This window comes from Centroberyx gerrardi, chromosome 14 (assembly GCF_048128805.1).
Source record: "Centroberyx gerrardi isolate f3 chromosome 14, fCenGer3.hap1.cur.20231027, whole genome shotgun sequence".
Lineage (NCBI taxonomy): Eukaryota > Metazoa > Chordata > Actinopteri > Beryciformes > Berycidae > Centroberyx > Centroberyx gerrardi.
Window position 1 is genome coordinate 8,671,642 of NC_136010.1, and position 15,455 is coordinate 8,687,096.

General features: G+C 41.8%; 3 protein-coding genes across 3 annotated transcripts; 1 reads left to right on the plus strand and 2 right to left on the minus strand.

Moving 5' to 3' along the window:
- Positions 1-377: 377 nt before the first annotated feature.
- Positions 378-2,444, minus strand: ppp1r3da (protein phosphatase 1, regulatory subunit 3Da). The gene is made up of 2 exons (XM_071907416.2): positions 2,287-2,444; positions 378-1,953 (listed from the first exon to the last, which is right to left on the minus strand). The coding sequence occupies exon 2, from the start codon at positions 1,928-1,930 to the stop codon at positions 1,007-1,009; it is 924 nt and encodes a 307-aa protein (XP_071763517.1). The 5' UTR covers positions 1,931-1,953; positions 2,287-2,444; the 3' UTR covers positions 378-1,006.
- Positions 2,445-2,859: 415 nt separating this feature from the next.
- On the plus strand, positions 2,860-6,718 carry fam217ba (family with sequence similarity 217 member Ba). Its single transcript, XM_071907410.2, has 4 exons — positions 2,860-3,306; positions 3,390-3,489; positions 3,638-3,702; positions 3,795-6,718. The coding sequence occupies exons 1-4, from the start codon at positions 3,200-3,202 to the stop codon at positions 5,254-5,256; spliced, it is 1,734 nt and encodes a 577-aa protein (XP_071763511.2). The 5' UTR covers positions 2,860-3,199; the 3' UTR covers positions 5,257-6,718.
- A 549-nt stretch (positions 6,719-7,267) lies between these two features.
- Positions 7,268-11,564, minus strand: ttll9 (tubulin tyrosine ligase-like family, member 9). Its single transcript, XM_071907411.1, has 14 exons — positions 11,550-11,564; positions 11,195-11,241; positions 10,977-11,069; positions 10,699-10,810; positions 10,377-10,562; positions 10,141-10,209; positions 9,851-9,944; positions 9,554-9,594; positions 9,353-9,440; positions 9,003-9,061; positions 8,667-8,863; positions 8,062-8,175; positions 7,584-7,708; positions 7,268-7,338 (listed from the first exon to the last, which is right to left on the minus strand). Exons 1-14 carry the CDS (start codon positions 11,562-11,564, stop codon positions 7,268-7,270), a joined length of 1,311 nt encoding a protein of 436 aa, XP_071763512.1.
- Positions 11,565-15,455: the final 3,891 nt, after the last annotated feature.

Sequence of the window (15,455 nt, forward strand, 5' to 3'; positions counted from 1 at the left end):
ATAGGAATCGAATAACATATTTATTGTGAAATTAAATAACGTCGTAAGACAAGACATTTAGTCAACATAAAGAAGCTACCTGTTAGATTTCCTTAGTTCTTCTGTCTAGTGGGGAACGCGCGAAATTGTCACGTTCAACACGCATGCGCGCATGGACTACGCATCTACCATAGGATCACTACATTAATAACAACAGTAATAATAATAATAATAACAATAATAATAATAATAATAATAATAATAATTAAACCTTGAAAGAACTTGAACCGCACCAGCAACTTCACAAAAAGCAAATCAATAAAACAAGAAGACACTGAAACGCAAACAAAGAATATTATTTATAAGTGTGTTTTAATCTTAAAATACACAGTGTATTCATTTCGGAGTTAATATACTATATTACAAGTATATCTATTGCATAGTTTGGATATTTGGCTTGATCAAGATTGCCTCAGAAATAAACTGTATTGAACTGTACAGAAATATTGGCTTGTAAGACGAACAGCTCAGTATGCTATGCCTAACTAGTAGGCCTATTTCATAAAAACATTTTCCAAGTAAATTACCCAACAGGTAGAAACAACAGAAAGAAGTGTATTGATTTCAATATCACTGAATATTTAACAGTGGGTGTTTTATTCTCACTGGTGTCAGTACCTTTAGATTTCCCTACAATAAAGTGCAATTTTATCAAAAAGCAGCCTGGACTGCAATGAAATATTGTGCAATTTGTAATGGCAAATAGCACAAAAGTAAAAGCATGGCACTAAAGTTACAGTGCACTGGTGGTGTTTGGATTGTGGTACTCTTAACTTTGGCTAACTCAGTCCACAGTTATCAATTTACCCTGAATCTACAAGAATTTGATTCAAACAAATCCTCTGTCAGCACTAGCCTAGTAATAGAAATGAACAAACATCATATTTCAATGTAATTATAAACTATCAATAGCTGACAGCAGTCATAAAGTGCTCTAAAAAAATATTTCTTTACTTCCTTCAGCATCCTAAATGAAGTGCACCATGCTATCCTCACATTCCTTGGGCACTGTAAGCTTGTAGTTATGGCACACTAACTTATAGTTCTGCCCATCATTGTTGTCCCAGTATTCATCCCCACACACTTTGTATTGTATGGCAAACTCTAACACTGCCCCAGGCTGCAGAAACGGTGGAACAGGCAGGTGGAAACGGAAAGTATCACAACTCAGCTGGCCTCCTCCTCCATCCCAGGGCTTGGTGGCTGTGTTTACCCAGGAGGCCTTAGTTTCTGTGCTGCTCTTCCACTCTGTGAAGGAATAGCGAGCTCTGACTTCTTTCTCAAAGTCTAAATTCAGAACCTGTGTGATTCCAATGATACCCAGGTCAAAACACAAGACTCTTTCCAAGCACACTTTCTGCCACTGGAGGCGATTCAGGAACTCTGGCTGGTCGCCAGGCTGCTGGGTAAAAACAGGCTTCAGGTACGGCAAGGAGATCTCCAAGTGCCTTCCATCTGCCAACTCTGCACCCATCAATAATTTAAAGGTGACATGTTGTGGTACAAACGGATCATCTCCAGTTTTGAAGAGCTTGATGTCTTCCAGGTCGAGCCCCAGAGAGTCTACAAAACGCACCCCGACGTTTCTGGAATGCTTCTTCTTCTCTGTGGCGGAGGGGAGAGAGTGTGAGCGTGTTCGGATGATGGGTTTGGGCATGGGCTCACAGGAGAGACTCCGGTGCAACTCTTGCTCCTTGGGCTGAGAGACTCTGGGGCTTGGGGGCCGGATTGGAACTGGCTTCTTCTCTGCATCAGGTTTATTGGCCCTGAGCATTTCAGTCAGGTTGATAGTCATGCAGGGCCTGGAGACACTGCTGTAGGAGCTAGAATACTGCTGCTCGGATTTCCTGGGGGAAATCCTCTCCTGTCCAATGTACCACCCTCTATCCATGTTCTGGGATAGCTGGTGTCCTGCTCACCTAGGAAGAAAGTGAATTTGCATAAATCATTAGTAACATCACACAAAAAAATCACAAAAGATCACAAACATGTAATTAAAAGCATATTTGATGCCGTTTTCACACTGATGATCATGCAGTGTAACCACAGTTTAAACACAACAATCGGCTTTTTGGTGGTTAATTTCCCAACAACTTCATCACAGTCACTTTCAGTAGGGAAGAGAGTGGGCGTGTACTCAGGGAAGCTACGTGCCTAAATGTATACCGCGCTATTTCCGTACACATTTATGGTATATCTGAAATTACTGGCTTTATTATGGTGCAATATCAGCTAACATCGCAACACCTCACCATTAAATGATATGAAGCGATTGTCAAATCTATTTTGCAGGTTGAAGCCGAAGCCTGATCCTCCATTTACAGTACTATTTCATTAGAGCTGCGCATTTCCGTGCGTCATGAAATCTCCGCCAGCGGCCTCCACGCACACCTGATTTATAATTGGCATCATCGCTCAAACCTATCCAACACACATACATGTTTTCAGCATGGTCTCGTTGGAGATCAGCAAACATGCGCGCAGTTCCTGTGAGGCTACGAATGGACCAGAATATCAATGAGGTTGCATGGGAAATTGAGTAATACAAGATGTAACAGTTGCATTTGTTTCCATTATTCCAGTTTTTAAAGCACGCGGGTTGCCCCTTTCCCTCTTGAATGTGCCATTGTTTGTAAACGGTTAACAAATTCATCAAAAAGGTGTCTGTATATTTCGTTTGTAAGAGCGATTGGCTTGCTTGCACTACAACTCCCACAATGCCCCTGTAATCCTACTCTAGAGGCAGGCAGCGAGCCAGTCAGCAGCAGGTAAACAAACCTATCTGACAGCGACGGCGAGCCAAACAAAGCTTATGCGCTGTTTGACCGCCTTGCATTTTTAATGCCGAGGAGGATGTCAGTCGAAACACGGGGACGTTTGCACTCACCATTTCATTAAAAAAAAGTGTTGCATTGCGACTGAACAGAGACGCTACTCGACGACAAATACCCCCGAGAAGGAGTACAGTTTATCCGTGCAGTAGGGAATCGACTGTCGACATCTGCGCATGATGCACTGCAGCACTTTTGAGAAAATGGACGTATTTAGCCTCATTCTAAGAATAGAGTCTCTGATTCGAGATGTAGGTTGGGTTCTATAGCTACAGTGTTATTAATATTTGTACTGGACTCAAAACAACATCCCTCCTGCGACCTGCAACATGGGACCCATCATGCAGGAGCGCACAGCATCCACGACACTGAAACGCGTCGTCTCTAAAGAGAAGATTCGGGTTAAAAACGCTGAAAATACCGGACCACTGACCAGGTAGGCCTAATTCCACAATATAATTAAGACAGGATTAGCCTTTTTATTTTAACGGTTGACGAACCACTGTCCTGTTTCCATAGTACAAAGAAAGGTAACAAGATGAAGAAGGCAGGGAGCCAAGTGAAAAACGGCCTCCCAGCGCCAGGTCAGGATAAGGACACAGTGCCAGCAGTCCAGAGGGTGAGTGACTGCCTTACTGGCTGGTGAATTATAGGAAGACAGTATTGCAGCACCAATGTCCTCAGGGTTATAAGCTTCATAAAAGTCAGTGACAGAGATAATCACCCCATTTCCCTCATGATGATGATTTTTTTTTTTTTTTTTACAGGGTTCTCAGTCAAGAGGGGGCAGGGTCAAATCTGGCACCACACGAAATACAAGCAAACTATCCAGGTATGTGTGGAGAATGGTTTGGATTATTTTTGAACTCTTTGCTATCATTAAATCCCCTATCATCTTTCCCTCACACTCTTCTCAACCTACAGCCCTGAGGAGGATGGAGTTTTGAGACCTCAACTCCGCAAACACTCATCCGTACAAAGGAAGGACGAAAAACGAGAAACTCAACGGATTTCGCAATGCTGCAACGAGCTTGACCAGAATCGCGGGGGAATGGGCAAAAATCGGCGAGCCCTCTCCCTGCCCCTCTCCCCGATTGCAGGGCTGCGCCAGATGCCAACACACCCCCAAACCCAGTCCCCAGCCCCCACCCCAGAGGTACTACAACAGCACTACAACCAGAGGGAAGATGACAATGACAGCGCCAGTGATCTATCAGACTCTGAGAGGCTGCCTATACTGCCCTCGCCCTGCACCCCCTGCACCCCTCCTCACCTCAACCTCCGGGCCGAAGTCATCAACAGTAATGACTTCCCGCCGGACTTCCCAGGACCCCCTGGGGCCGTGGGCGATGGAGACGAAAGCGAGAAACCCAGCTACAGCTACCCAGACTTCCTGCCTCCTCCCTTCAACAGCTGGAGCCTGCGACAGCTGGCGGTGTTCCTCCACACCGAGGGCCGCGGCGCCCCCCGGCCCAAACCTGTAGGGCCCCTGGAGAAGTACCTGGAGAGGCTGCTGCAGCTGGAGTGGCTCCAGATCCAGACGGTGCAAGCAGAGAGTAGCCGCCCGCCTGGGAGCCGTACAAGGCCACAAGGCTTCCCCTCTGCCACCACCGCCCACCCACCCAGGCCTCACACCGCTCCCCCTACCCGACTCAACTCCCCTAAAGGGCTGCGGCACAGCCAGCGAGCCTTCCCCTTCGCTCCTGTCAACAACCCCCTGTCACCTGCCTCTACCCAGCACCAGCTCTCCCGCTTCCCAGTCTGTCCTCACTGTCACATTCGCTACCCGCTGTGCAACGGGAGCTGCTCGGCCTACGCCTACCAGCGCCATTCACGGCTCAGCCCGCTGCTTGAGCGCAGAGCCAGACCTGGAGCACCGGCCAAGAGGAGCAGCAGTGAGAGCCGGGCCACCTCCTCAGAAGGAAGAGGCACAGGAGGAGGGGGACAAGGAGGAGGACAAGGAGGAGGAGGAGGAGGTGGAGGAGGAGCCCAGACCCCAGTTAGCCCCTCGGCAGGAAAGAGTCATCTTAAACACATGCAGGCAGTGGGCAATGTCCGCAAGCACTCCCAGGAACCAGGAAGCAACCCTAACAGTAAAGGTCAGGTGAGGAAGGGCCGTGTCAGAGCTAACTCTGAGACAGATGTGAAAAAAGAGCCTGGTGGCGCTAAAGCAGCTGGTGCAGAGAAACGTGTTTTCTCTGCAAGTAAGCGAGAGGTCAACACTTCCAAGAGAGTAGAGAAGGACTGGCAGAGGACAGAGGCAGGAGGTCAGGCCACTAAAACTGGCATGAAAAGAGCTGCTAAAGAGCCACAGTCTCTCTCCAAAGCACCACTGGGTAGTAAGCAGAATGGCAAAGCAAAAAATGTGCACTTTGTTGCAAAGTAACCCCTATAAACCCATAGAGCTTTACTTAGTGGTTACTTGGTAGAGGAGCTTGAACCTATGCTTGCTTTCTGTGTAATCAGTGTATTACTAACATGTTATAACTGTTCCACAGCAGTCTAAATCAGTCAGTTGTTTGCAGCCTTAAAAAGGTCAGAACAAGTAGTGATTAAACAGCTACAATAGTGATAAAACAGCTATGATTTCAAAGTGTAATAACACTCTTTCATAGAACAGATACACATATCTCATTCAAGATGTACAATACTTGTAGAATCGTGAAGTTGCACTGTAACAAATCCATTTTGAAAGAGAAGACCCATCATGACCTTTGACACAGTACTAGGATCCTCAAAGTACAGCATTTATGTAAACTCTTGCACTGCGCAGTCATTTTTGTCAGTATACGCTATTAATGTTGCAATAGATATAAAATAGGCATCTACCTTTTGACAGATTTCAACAGTAGAAATCTAAGTAATCCTTAGTGAAGTTCAACACAGATCATCGCATTTTTGTCATTGAGTAAGACCATGGCCATTACTAGTGGATTGTTTTTGATGTTGGAATGTATTTGTTCTCAGATGCTCTTACTTTTACCTTGATGTTGCTTTCCATCTCTTCTTTGGTGCCTCATGTTTTAAGATATGTGTTCAATTATAGCATCATTTGCTGAAAAGAAAGAGGTACAATAACTGGTGTATTGAAGTAATGTAATTTCTTTCAGACGTACTCGTGCAACGGTTTTGAAATTTTCGTTATAAGGGCTTATCATGTTTGAATAGGCTTGAATTGTAGTCTATGACAATATATTTTGCCTAGAGCTGAGCTCTTTCTGTTGTTTGAGAGAGACAATGTAATGTTTGCTACGAATGTAAATGCATATTTTTCCAAATTTTGTATACCATAGTTCTATTTATGAAAGGTGTTGTGTTGGACTTGTATTCATCATTGTCATTGTTATGTTTACATTGCCATGCACAAAAGGAAAAATATTTAGTGAAAGAGCTAAATGTATCTTTTTCCGTATGTCTGCTGTGCTGTACCATTGGTCAATCCTGTGATTCAGTGGAATTTCAAATGCGGTCCACATCATAGCAGTTAGGCTGTAACATGGAAAATGTCTTACATATCACCTTAGTATTCCACTGCATACTTGAACAGTCTTTAGAATACCGTGTTTACATTAGAGTGTCTTATCAGTTTCTTGTGATTTACCATGTGCACTTGATTCATGGGAACAACTACATCAATGTAAATGTTGTGATGTGTATTCAGATTGCACCCCTTCACTTAATATTCATGTATCAAGTATCAAAGCCATAGATCAGGGGACAGGAGTGGCGATCTTATTATAAATGTGTACAATATGTTGACACGCACGCAGAAAGATTGTTGTATGTATTTTCTCAATGTTGAATGCGAGTATTTGTAAGGCATAGAAATAAATATGTTTTGCACTCAATTGGAATTGGTCCACTTGTCATTCTTAATCAGGAGCTCATGAAAATGAAACAGTAGATAGATAAATAAAATCTATTTGACATAAAGAACTTATGCACAGTTTACAACTATTTGATTACTTTTCTAATGAGGCACGCTGCCTAATGTCCCACCAAAATCATGATATATTAAACATAACCAGTTATGCTGATGAGGTCATTAATGAAGTTAATAAACATATTAGCAAATATTTCTGTCAACATATAGTACTTGTCTTCACATAACACATGGGCTATTTATTTATTCATTTACATGTTAATGTAACAAACTCTATCTTAAAGAATTAAGGAGTTACAGTTCCGTTTTTTTCATTAATCTCAATAAGCAAATGTTTGCAGCAAAGTGCTCCAAAATCCAATCAGATCATCTCCCCTATAGGGGGAACCTGAGGTGTACTGTTCCTGAGTTATTGTGTTCCCAAGAATGTGTCTACACACAGATGCCACCTTGGCAGCATTATGTCCCGCATATCATGTACCATGGTGGCAGGATATAAAAATTGTGCATGTCATCATATCCTCTTCTGGCCTGGAAATGGTTTTAGCAGCTGGCGGAGCTGCTTCTCCCTGTCATTCACACACCCTGGAGCAGAGAACAATCACACATAGGTGTAGATTTAAGTATTTCATAATACAATAGAACCATACAGGCTCTTCCACAAGTGTCCAAACGATCACAGACCACAGTAATCAAATAATACATATACTTTTGCACATTTACAAGTCGATGCCTGACATCACACACTGAATGATGTTTCTCTCAAACATTTTCAGATGGGGACACTTCTTGCTTCAACACGTTTGCGTTAGCGGCAACATTCAGGTTACCTAAGTGTGTGTTGGCAGTGAAACATGAACTGCCCAGTGTTTCCAGGTTGACGTCCTCTCTATAGACGGGCCCGTCGTTCCACATGAGGTCAAAGCCACCCACCCTCTTCTCCCTGCCAGTCAGCCTAATGAGACAAACCACAGCTGATTAGGATGCAGTTCCAGCATGGCCAAAAGAGGTAAAAGGAACTCACTAATCCTCCGTTGTATTGTTTTCACCTAGTGACCTGAGGGAAATTATGTTAGTAAGTTATTTATTGTTGCTGTCACACGGTCAGTTTATCTTGCCACCTGTGTTCCAAAAGATTACATTAGGGATTTATAATAGATTGGTCATATTTAATAAAGCAAGTAATGTTTCTCTGGGGTTTCTAATAGGTGTAAAGTCGCTAAATTATTACCTTAAGAGTTCACATACCTCGTCCCGTGACCTAAATACAGGCAAAGACATGATGACTTTGCAGAAAGAGGACTTTACCTTCCCTCCATATCCACAATATGTAGCGTGTCTTCCAGCAGCCGGCACTTCATCTCATAATCCTCTTGACTACTGGCTGTGAGTGACGGAGAGGCATTCACCTCAATTAACCACCTACGAAGACATGTAAAGTGGAGGATGATGACATTCACCGAACACTGACCTAGCCTTTTGGCCAAGCATTAGCCCAATCCATCAGAAATAGCAACCATTTCAGTACGGATTGTGAGGTAGCACAAATAAGTGAATTAATATTTTATTAGTTGCATGGAGAGATTGAGGTGTTGACATTAATGACATGTTTATTATTATTTACAACAGGATCATTGCGTACCTGCCAGTTTTTCCAATACGCTGTGCAGATTTATGTAGCTAGTGATAGTGTATGGTAAATTCTGGAGCCCAGCACTGGCAGATTTACTGCTTTGTTTTGTTCCATCCAAGTATGCAACACAAGTGTGTGGAAATAGAGGCTGTGTGCATGTGCTTGTGTGTGTGTGTGTGTGTGTGTATGCATGCTTGTGTGCATATGTGCATTTGCGTGCAGGTGACCATGCACTGCGTATGCGTGTGTACAGCGTGTCTGTGTTTGTATGAGCTCTTACGGTTTGAGGTTCTGATCCAGTAGAATGTCATAGCCATAGAGCTCAAAGCAGTGTTTGTCATTGATAATGACCTTTTGCACACTCTGCAGGCTGCGGACAAAAATGTTATCCATGTCCTTAAACAGGGTTTCTACCATCTCTGCGCCGTGTTTGGCAGTCAGGTATCTACGAAGCTGCTGCATCTGCCACTTACATCCCTACTTAGAGACGGATAAAGGAATGGAGGAATAAAGAGGAGACAGGATTGGTTAGAAGGCAGAAATTTGAAAGACACTCTCAGAAAACCTGGAAAAAATATAATAGGGTCTATTACTTGTGCTTTACTGAATTACACACCTTTTCAGGATCATAGTCGGGCGCTGTTTTCTGAACAGCTACATTGGTGAGGTGCACATCTGAATAGAGGCATTCAGGAGAATTTGTGAACATTCACGATGCGATCAAGCCTTCCATGGGGATGTGGATGAAAGAGACACTATTTGGAACAACGGCCTCAGTAATTGGGTCAAACCAGGCTATTAAAAACTGACTGAATATTTCATGAGAGAACTCTGACTTGTTAAGGGAATGACTGGCACACTACTGCTACTTAAAACTCAAGACCAGACTGTAATGTAAGTACAAACCATGTGTTCAAATGAATGGTGCTTTATCCAAGGGCTAAAATGACACCATGAGAAGGATACACTGGTCATCAATACTGCTGAGGGAGAATCGGGTGCTGGAGAAGCGGGCAAAGCCATCTCGATATAACCAAGCCTTCAAAGGAATATACTGAAAGGCAAAAGCACAAACACACACATGCACACATACACCCAAAGTTACAGTTTGCCAAAGGGATAAGAGAACAGTATGAGTCATCATGATTTATAAAGTTCAATACTTACTGATGTTACCAGCACATAAACTCTCAAATCAAATTTTCTGCCTGTGGGGAGGACAAGCACATAAAGTACTGAAGGATGGGCAGCCAACTTAATATATCCATGGTGAAACAGTGTGCTGCCATTAATTTAACATTTTTATTTGCCCGTTATAATTCTCCTGTAACCCTGTTCCTAATTTATATCTGGCATTTTAATTACTTATCTTTTTTTATTATTATTTATTTATTGTTTTATTATCGGTAGGCACAATATAACTATGTTTTGAAGACTGATTAACAAAAGTTTATTATTATTTACCACTAATGAGGTAGGGGTTCTCTATATAGCGCTGTGCCACATAGCTTTCCACTTGAGCTGCTGCATCCTTCTGTTCCTCTGAGCGGGTGCCATCCTGTGTAAGCACATTGATTTATTATTAGTTTGAATGTGTGAGTGTGTGTGTGTGTGTGTGTGTGTGTGTGTGTGGCAGGGTTATGTGAGAGACAAACAGAGGCTCTCATTCAGTGTTTTTACTATTTTCTGAAAAACCCAATGCATTTATGAAATCAACATCAGTGCTTTGACCAATAGGATGTAGCACACATTACCTTTTTCCAATCCATGATGTCTTTCAGTTTCCTGAACAGGAAAATACCCTTCCCTTGAGATTTTGCCACCTAAACAAACGCACCTGTTAAATCTCATGACTTCAGTGGAGCTTGGTAACTTTACTCTAGTTTATGAAGTGTGCTACCATTAGCAGTTTGAGTAATATAATAGTGTGTTCCTCTCCATAAGGTAACATTATTATAATGTGTTAAGTCTGGGGTTCACTATAGCTAACCGGTTTCATGATCCAGGTGCTGCCAGGACTTCTTTTGAACTCCTCTACAAAGAGATGATACTCGCTGGGCAGTGCAAAGGTGCAGGGGAAAAAGTCACATTTGGCCGCCTCCATGCGTCCGGCTTCCCTTTCAAGGGTTTTGCGATATCTTTTAAGGTTTTTCACCATGAGGTTTTTGCGTGTCAGCTGCAACATAAAACACAGAAACAAAAGACACTGCATGACTTGCATTTGAATGATGTGTTGATGACCTTAGTTGTGCTATACAGTGGAATCTCCAGGTTACAGTTTCATAACACATGCATGGATGACACTGCCTCACCTCGTAATGGTTGCGAAAGTGGCATATCCTTACATGTTCCTCCATGTAGGAATGATCGAAATTCTCCCTCAGCCAGCCCACATCGCACCAGTTGAAATCCCACTCTCCATCACTGTTAAGAAAACAAAGGATACACATGTACAGATGTTTTCGAGATGGATTAAAATATCCCCTTATTTTCCCCTTATTTTCCAGTGTGAATAAACTATTCACAACCAGCCACACAGAAGTCAAGAGAGCTGTTTTGATGATGCACTTTTTACACACAACCCACTCACTCCTTGACTTCAGCCCAGCCTGGTCTCTGGCGCAGGACATCCTGAATGGTGTTGAGAAGGCCACATTTGTAACGCACACTGCTTCTTCCTTCCCTGGAGAGATATTTGGACACATTTTATTTTTCTCCTTATCTGTTATCCCTTTACAACTGAGGCAACATTCACCTTGTTTGTAGCCAACTATCTATTTACATCCAAATTAAGCACACCAGACTCACCTCTCCCCTCTCTTCTGATAGTCATGTGGACCTTTGCATCCAGGTGTCTGCAAAGGTGAAGAAAGCAATGCAAGAACTAACTCACAATGGTCTCAACAAAAATGAATAAACACTAGACAACTGCAAGTCTTCTGACCCATCAGTAACGCCTCTGGCTTGCTAACTATTACTAACATAGTGATGTTATTTTGTAGAACTACTTTTTCACTAGCTAACGTCCCGACCAGCTAGCTAGCGGGAGCCATAGAAATATAAGAGTGAACGCTAACCAAATTCTTTTAACTATTAGCAAGCTTGTCAACAGAAATATGGACCCGACAAAAAAAATATGTGAGCACCATGCTCTCTTATTTACCTTATTCTTTGACATAGTTGGTCACACCTTGGTTATAACACAACAATCAATACATAACGTTTAATTTAGGCACGTAATAACGCAATAGCAGCTGGCTGGGTTAGCAAGAGAGTTTACCATGCTTCGTAATGGAGTTTGACAACAGCCGTTGTCATGGCAACCATAGTCTCGAGGTCTCGACAGACAGAAAGAATGGCCTATGTCGCTTTCCGTAGCATCTGAGCATGACACCCACAGTGTACACTGTACATGGTCTGTCTGAGGGTCTGAGGCGTCGATAAAACCACCAAAAATTGTCTATGTATTTAATAGTCCGAAAATGCCGAAAGCTGTTTTCCTGCAAGAACTTGTAACCATTTACAAAGCGTAGAAAACAAAAAAAGCAAAAAAGATGGTTATCATTATAAATGCACACAGATACAGAGGGACATACCTAGTTAGGCAGTAAGTTAAGGCTAACAGGCAATATACTTTTACAGCTATACCAGAAAGAATAGTTAGAAAAGAATAGTTAGAGAAGTAGGCCTACATTTTTTGGTTTACTAAGATAGCCTAATACCAAAGAGATTCTATGAAATGTTAGACAATTATTGATAATAGCCTGCTCATGTGACTTATTATAATAATGTTTATTTCCACATCATTTTTCAAAACAGGGGTACAATTTGCCGTACATACAGATATGAATCTACAAGATCAACCAATAATCATCTAGCTTTATTACAGTAGCCTTGGAATGACATTGCTATTTGTTTTGTCTGCAGATGTGGACAGGTCTTGCTCAGTGGGATCCATAGATTATGTAATTTACCAAAACTCCTAACAGGACTTTGAGAATATTTGGGTCAAATATTAAGTGCTTTAAGCACTTTAGTAAAATTCCCAGAAGACTGAGTGAATATTGGTCCCATACACTGGCAGATCTAGGTCATGATTGGCCTGGGTGCAGAAATGGTTTGGGCCCACTGTTCTCTAACTGAATGTTGATCATCTACATTTCTGTAATTAGTTTAAGAAAGAGAGCCACTGTTTATTTATTTAATGCCTTACAAAGCTAATTTTGACATCTTAAGCATTGCCCACCTACGTATACAGCGATCATAAACGTAAGGCATACTTAACTCTCAATCCTGCAATGAAAATCACCACTTGGTGGCAACAAAAACGCATCTGAGTAGAATGATGGTGGCTCTTAGTTTAGAGTTCTGCTGGTATTGGGAAACAATCTGGGGGGTTAGAGAGAGCTAGAGTGTGCTTGACCTGTGACCTTTTGCTGTGAGCCTTCAGAGGGACTCTCTTATGCTCATTGAAAAAACATATTGCTCTGCCTATTCTTCATCTTGACCTCTCACAAACTCACAGGTCAACCAGTGATTAATGTGTTGCATCTAGCCTGCATGTGTTTTCCAGAGACAGCAGCCCACTCCCTTTTCAGCATAGGGTACACTAGGCCTGCTTTCCTCCAAAAATGAGATGGATGATAGCTGCAAAACATCTTAATGACCCCTTACAATACAATCAATATTCTCCCACAGTTTCCTCAGACACCGCTGATCGGACTTTAACGAAAATTGTGGAAATTGCTTCTCATCACTGCATTACAGCATTTTCAAAACTACACTGATAGGCCCAAGGGAGGCATTACAGTGAGTGATACTGTATCATTTGTGGGGGTGACATATTTAAGTTTATTTATTTATATAGCACCATTCATACATAGAATGTAACCCATTTACTGCTGTCTTGTTCTGACAAAGTAATAATCTGTGATATTTTCATGTAAATAAATATCGATTTTGCTATACTCTCGATTGCCAATTGATACTACACAATAATGATTCAACCTATACTCAGTTCATGAAAGCATTAACATTTACTGTTCTAAATGTTTCTGGCAGTAGCAACAGAGGTTTGTTTGGAATAAACAGAAGAAGAACTGGATAGTCAGCTTGAGCAGCGCCAGCCACCACAGTGATGACTGCTTATCACCGAAGATATCACCAAAATAAAACAAGATGAGGAACTCACAGATTACCACTTTAATAATGGGATTCCTCTCGGTGGTGGCAACATATCCTGCTGACATGCCATATCTTCTTCTCCCTCTACATCACTGTTGAATGGCATCGCTAAAGCTTATACCCCTACATGCAGTGAACTCAACTGTCTTGTCTTCCTACATCAACAAACTCTGTAGACATTAGGTCATTATTATTGTAATTACTGTGAGAAGTGCCTTAATGATGAGATAACACAGAAGTCAGATTCCTGTGCAAAGCTAAATAAATGGCTGGACTACCATCTCCTGAGATGTTTGCTGTAGCCCCTCTCTGTCTCAGCCACCCACCACTAGTAAAACATCCAGCCATACTTTAGACTCGGACATAATAACTGCAACAGGGAGGAATTAAGAGGGCTTAAACCTGAATTTTGCTATATGATTTGGCTAGCTACCAAAGAGTTTGTGTGCATAGCTAACTTGCTCGGTGTTATAGCATAGAGGCCTGGTCTCTCAGCTGGGGAAACAGGGGTGGTCTACTAGCTGAGCACCTTCCTGCCATGCAGATAAGCTATAGAATCAAACCTTTGCAGAGTGTTGTGTATGTATGTAATTTTATGGAAATTACAGCTATGTACTTGTTGGAACAAATGGTTTGATAGATTGGGTTCCTCATTATTACTGTCATGTTAGAATATTGTTGGTTGGGAAATCAGAGAGCAGACAACAAACTCTAATGTGATGCATCAGTTTTCAGTATCAAGGAAATTTCCCTAGTCACATCCAGTGCCACTGGTTAAGAGAGTATGAACTTTCTTTTCTAACTTCATCAACATCAGCTGCTTGGGAAAGCCTTAGACAAGAAAAGTGTGTTCTGGCACACATCTGCGCTGTGCTCCAGCGGTGTGCCACTGTGTTCATTTAATCTCTCACCAAGCCTGTGTCAATAAAACATTGCATCTCCTCCAGATCAATTTGTACAGATATCAACACATATCTAATGGTGGCTACTGGAAATAATCTAGGATGTGATTCTAGTAATCAAATCTAAATAGCTTTAGCACATGGTGCTTTGATGATACAATCACATAAATAAATCATATAGATTAAATTCATAGGTACTTTGTGTTTTTTTGCAAAATGATAGTATATTTGCCCAAGTCCACTGATCTGCTTAGTGGTGTGTGTTTAAATTGGCCTATATATTGTGGACAGTAAAAAAAACAAAAAAAAAACACTCAGTCAAAAAGCATCATCGCCCATTATAAAGAAATATGCTTTAAAATAATTCAGTAAACAGAATTAAGTAGGTGTAATTCTGTGCTTATAAATTAATGTGCTTTTATAAATATTTTTCCTTTGCAGCAGGACCAATTTTTAAAGGGCATCAGAGCATCTAAACCACACGTTGTGCGTTTCTCAGCCACTTCTAATTTTTACAGGAAAATTCCCCTTGTTTTTCAACACAATTTAGCCAGATTGTCTATTACAATTTCATGGCTGTACGGTGGTGTACCCTTTCAAATTAGAAGCAGTATTCTGTGCCCAGAGTGTTTATTTACTTCACTACCACACCATCACAAATTCCACTGCCAAGTATAGTACATGTATGGTTTGTGTTTGTTGGGAGATATGCTTATTTGGTTTACCCTAAAGCCTTTCTTACACCCCTTGGCTTTCACCTACCTCTGCAGAATTTCATTTCTTAAGCCTTAATAACTGGTTAAGCCATAAGCGCCAATAATGGATCAACTTCTCAACAAGTTTTTGTGTTAGCAAAGGCAGATGTCTTCAATTTGTGTCCATGCAATGGCTTTTGGTTTGGCAGTCACATCTCTAGAGAATTTATATCAGTCTCCAATAGAAGTTTTACCTATTATGCTGCTGCTGCTGGTTAACCGCTCGTG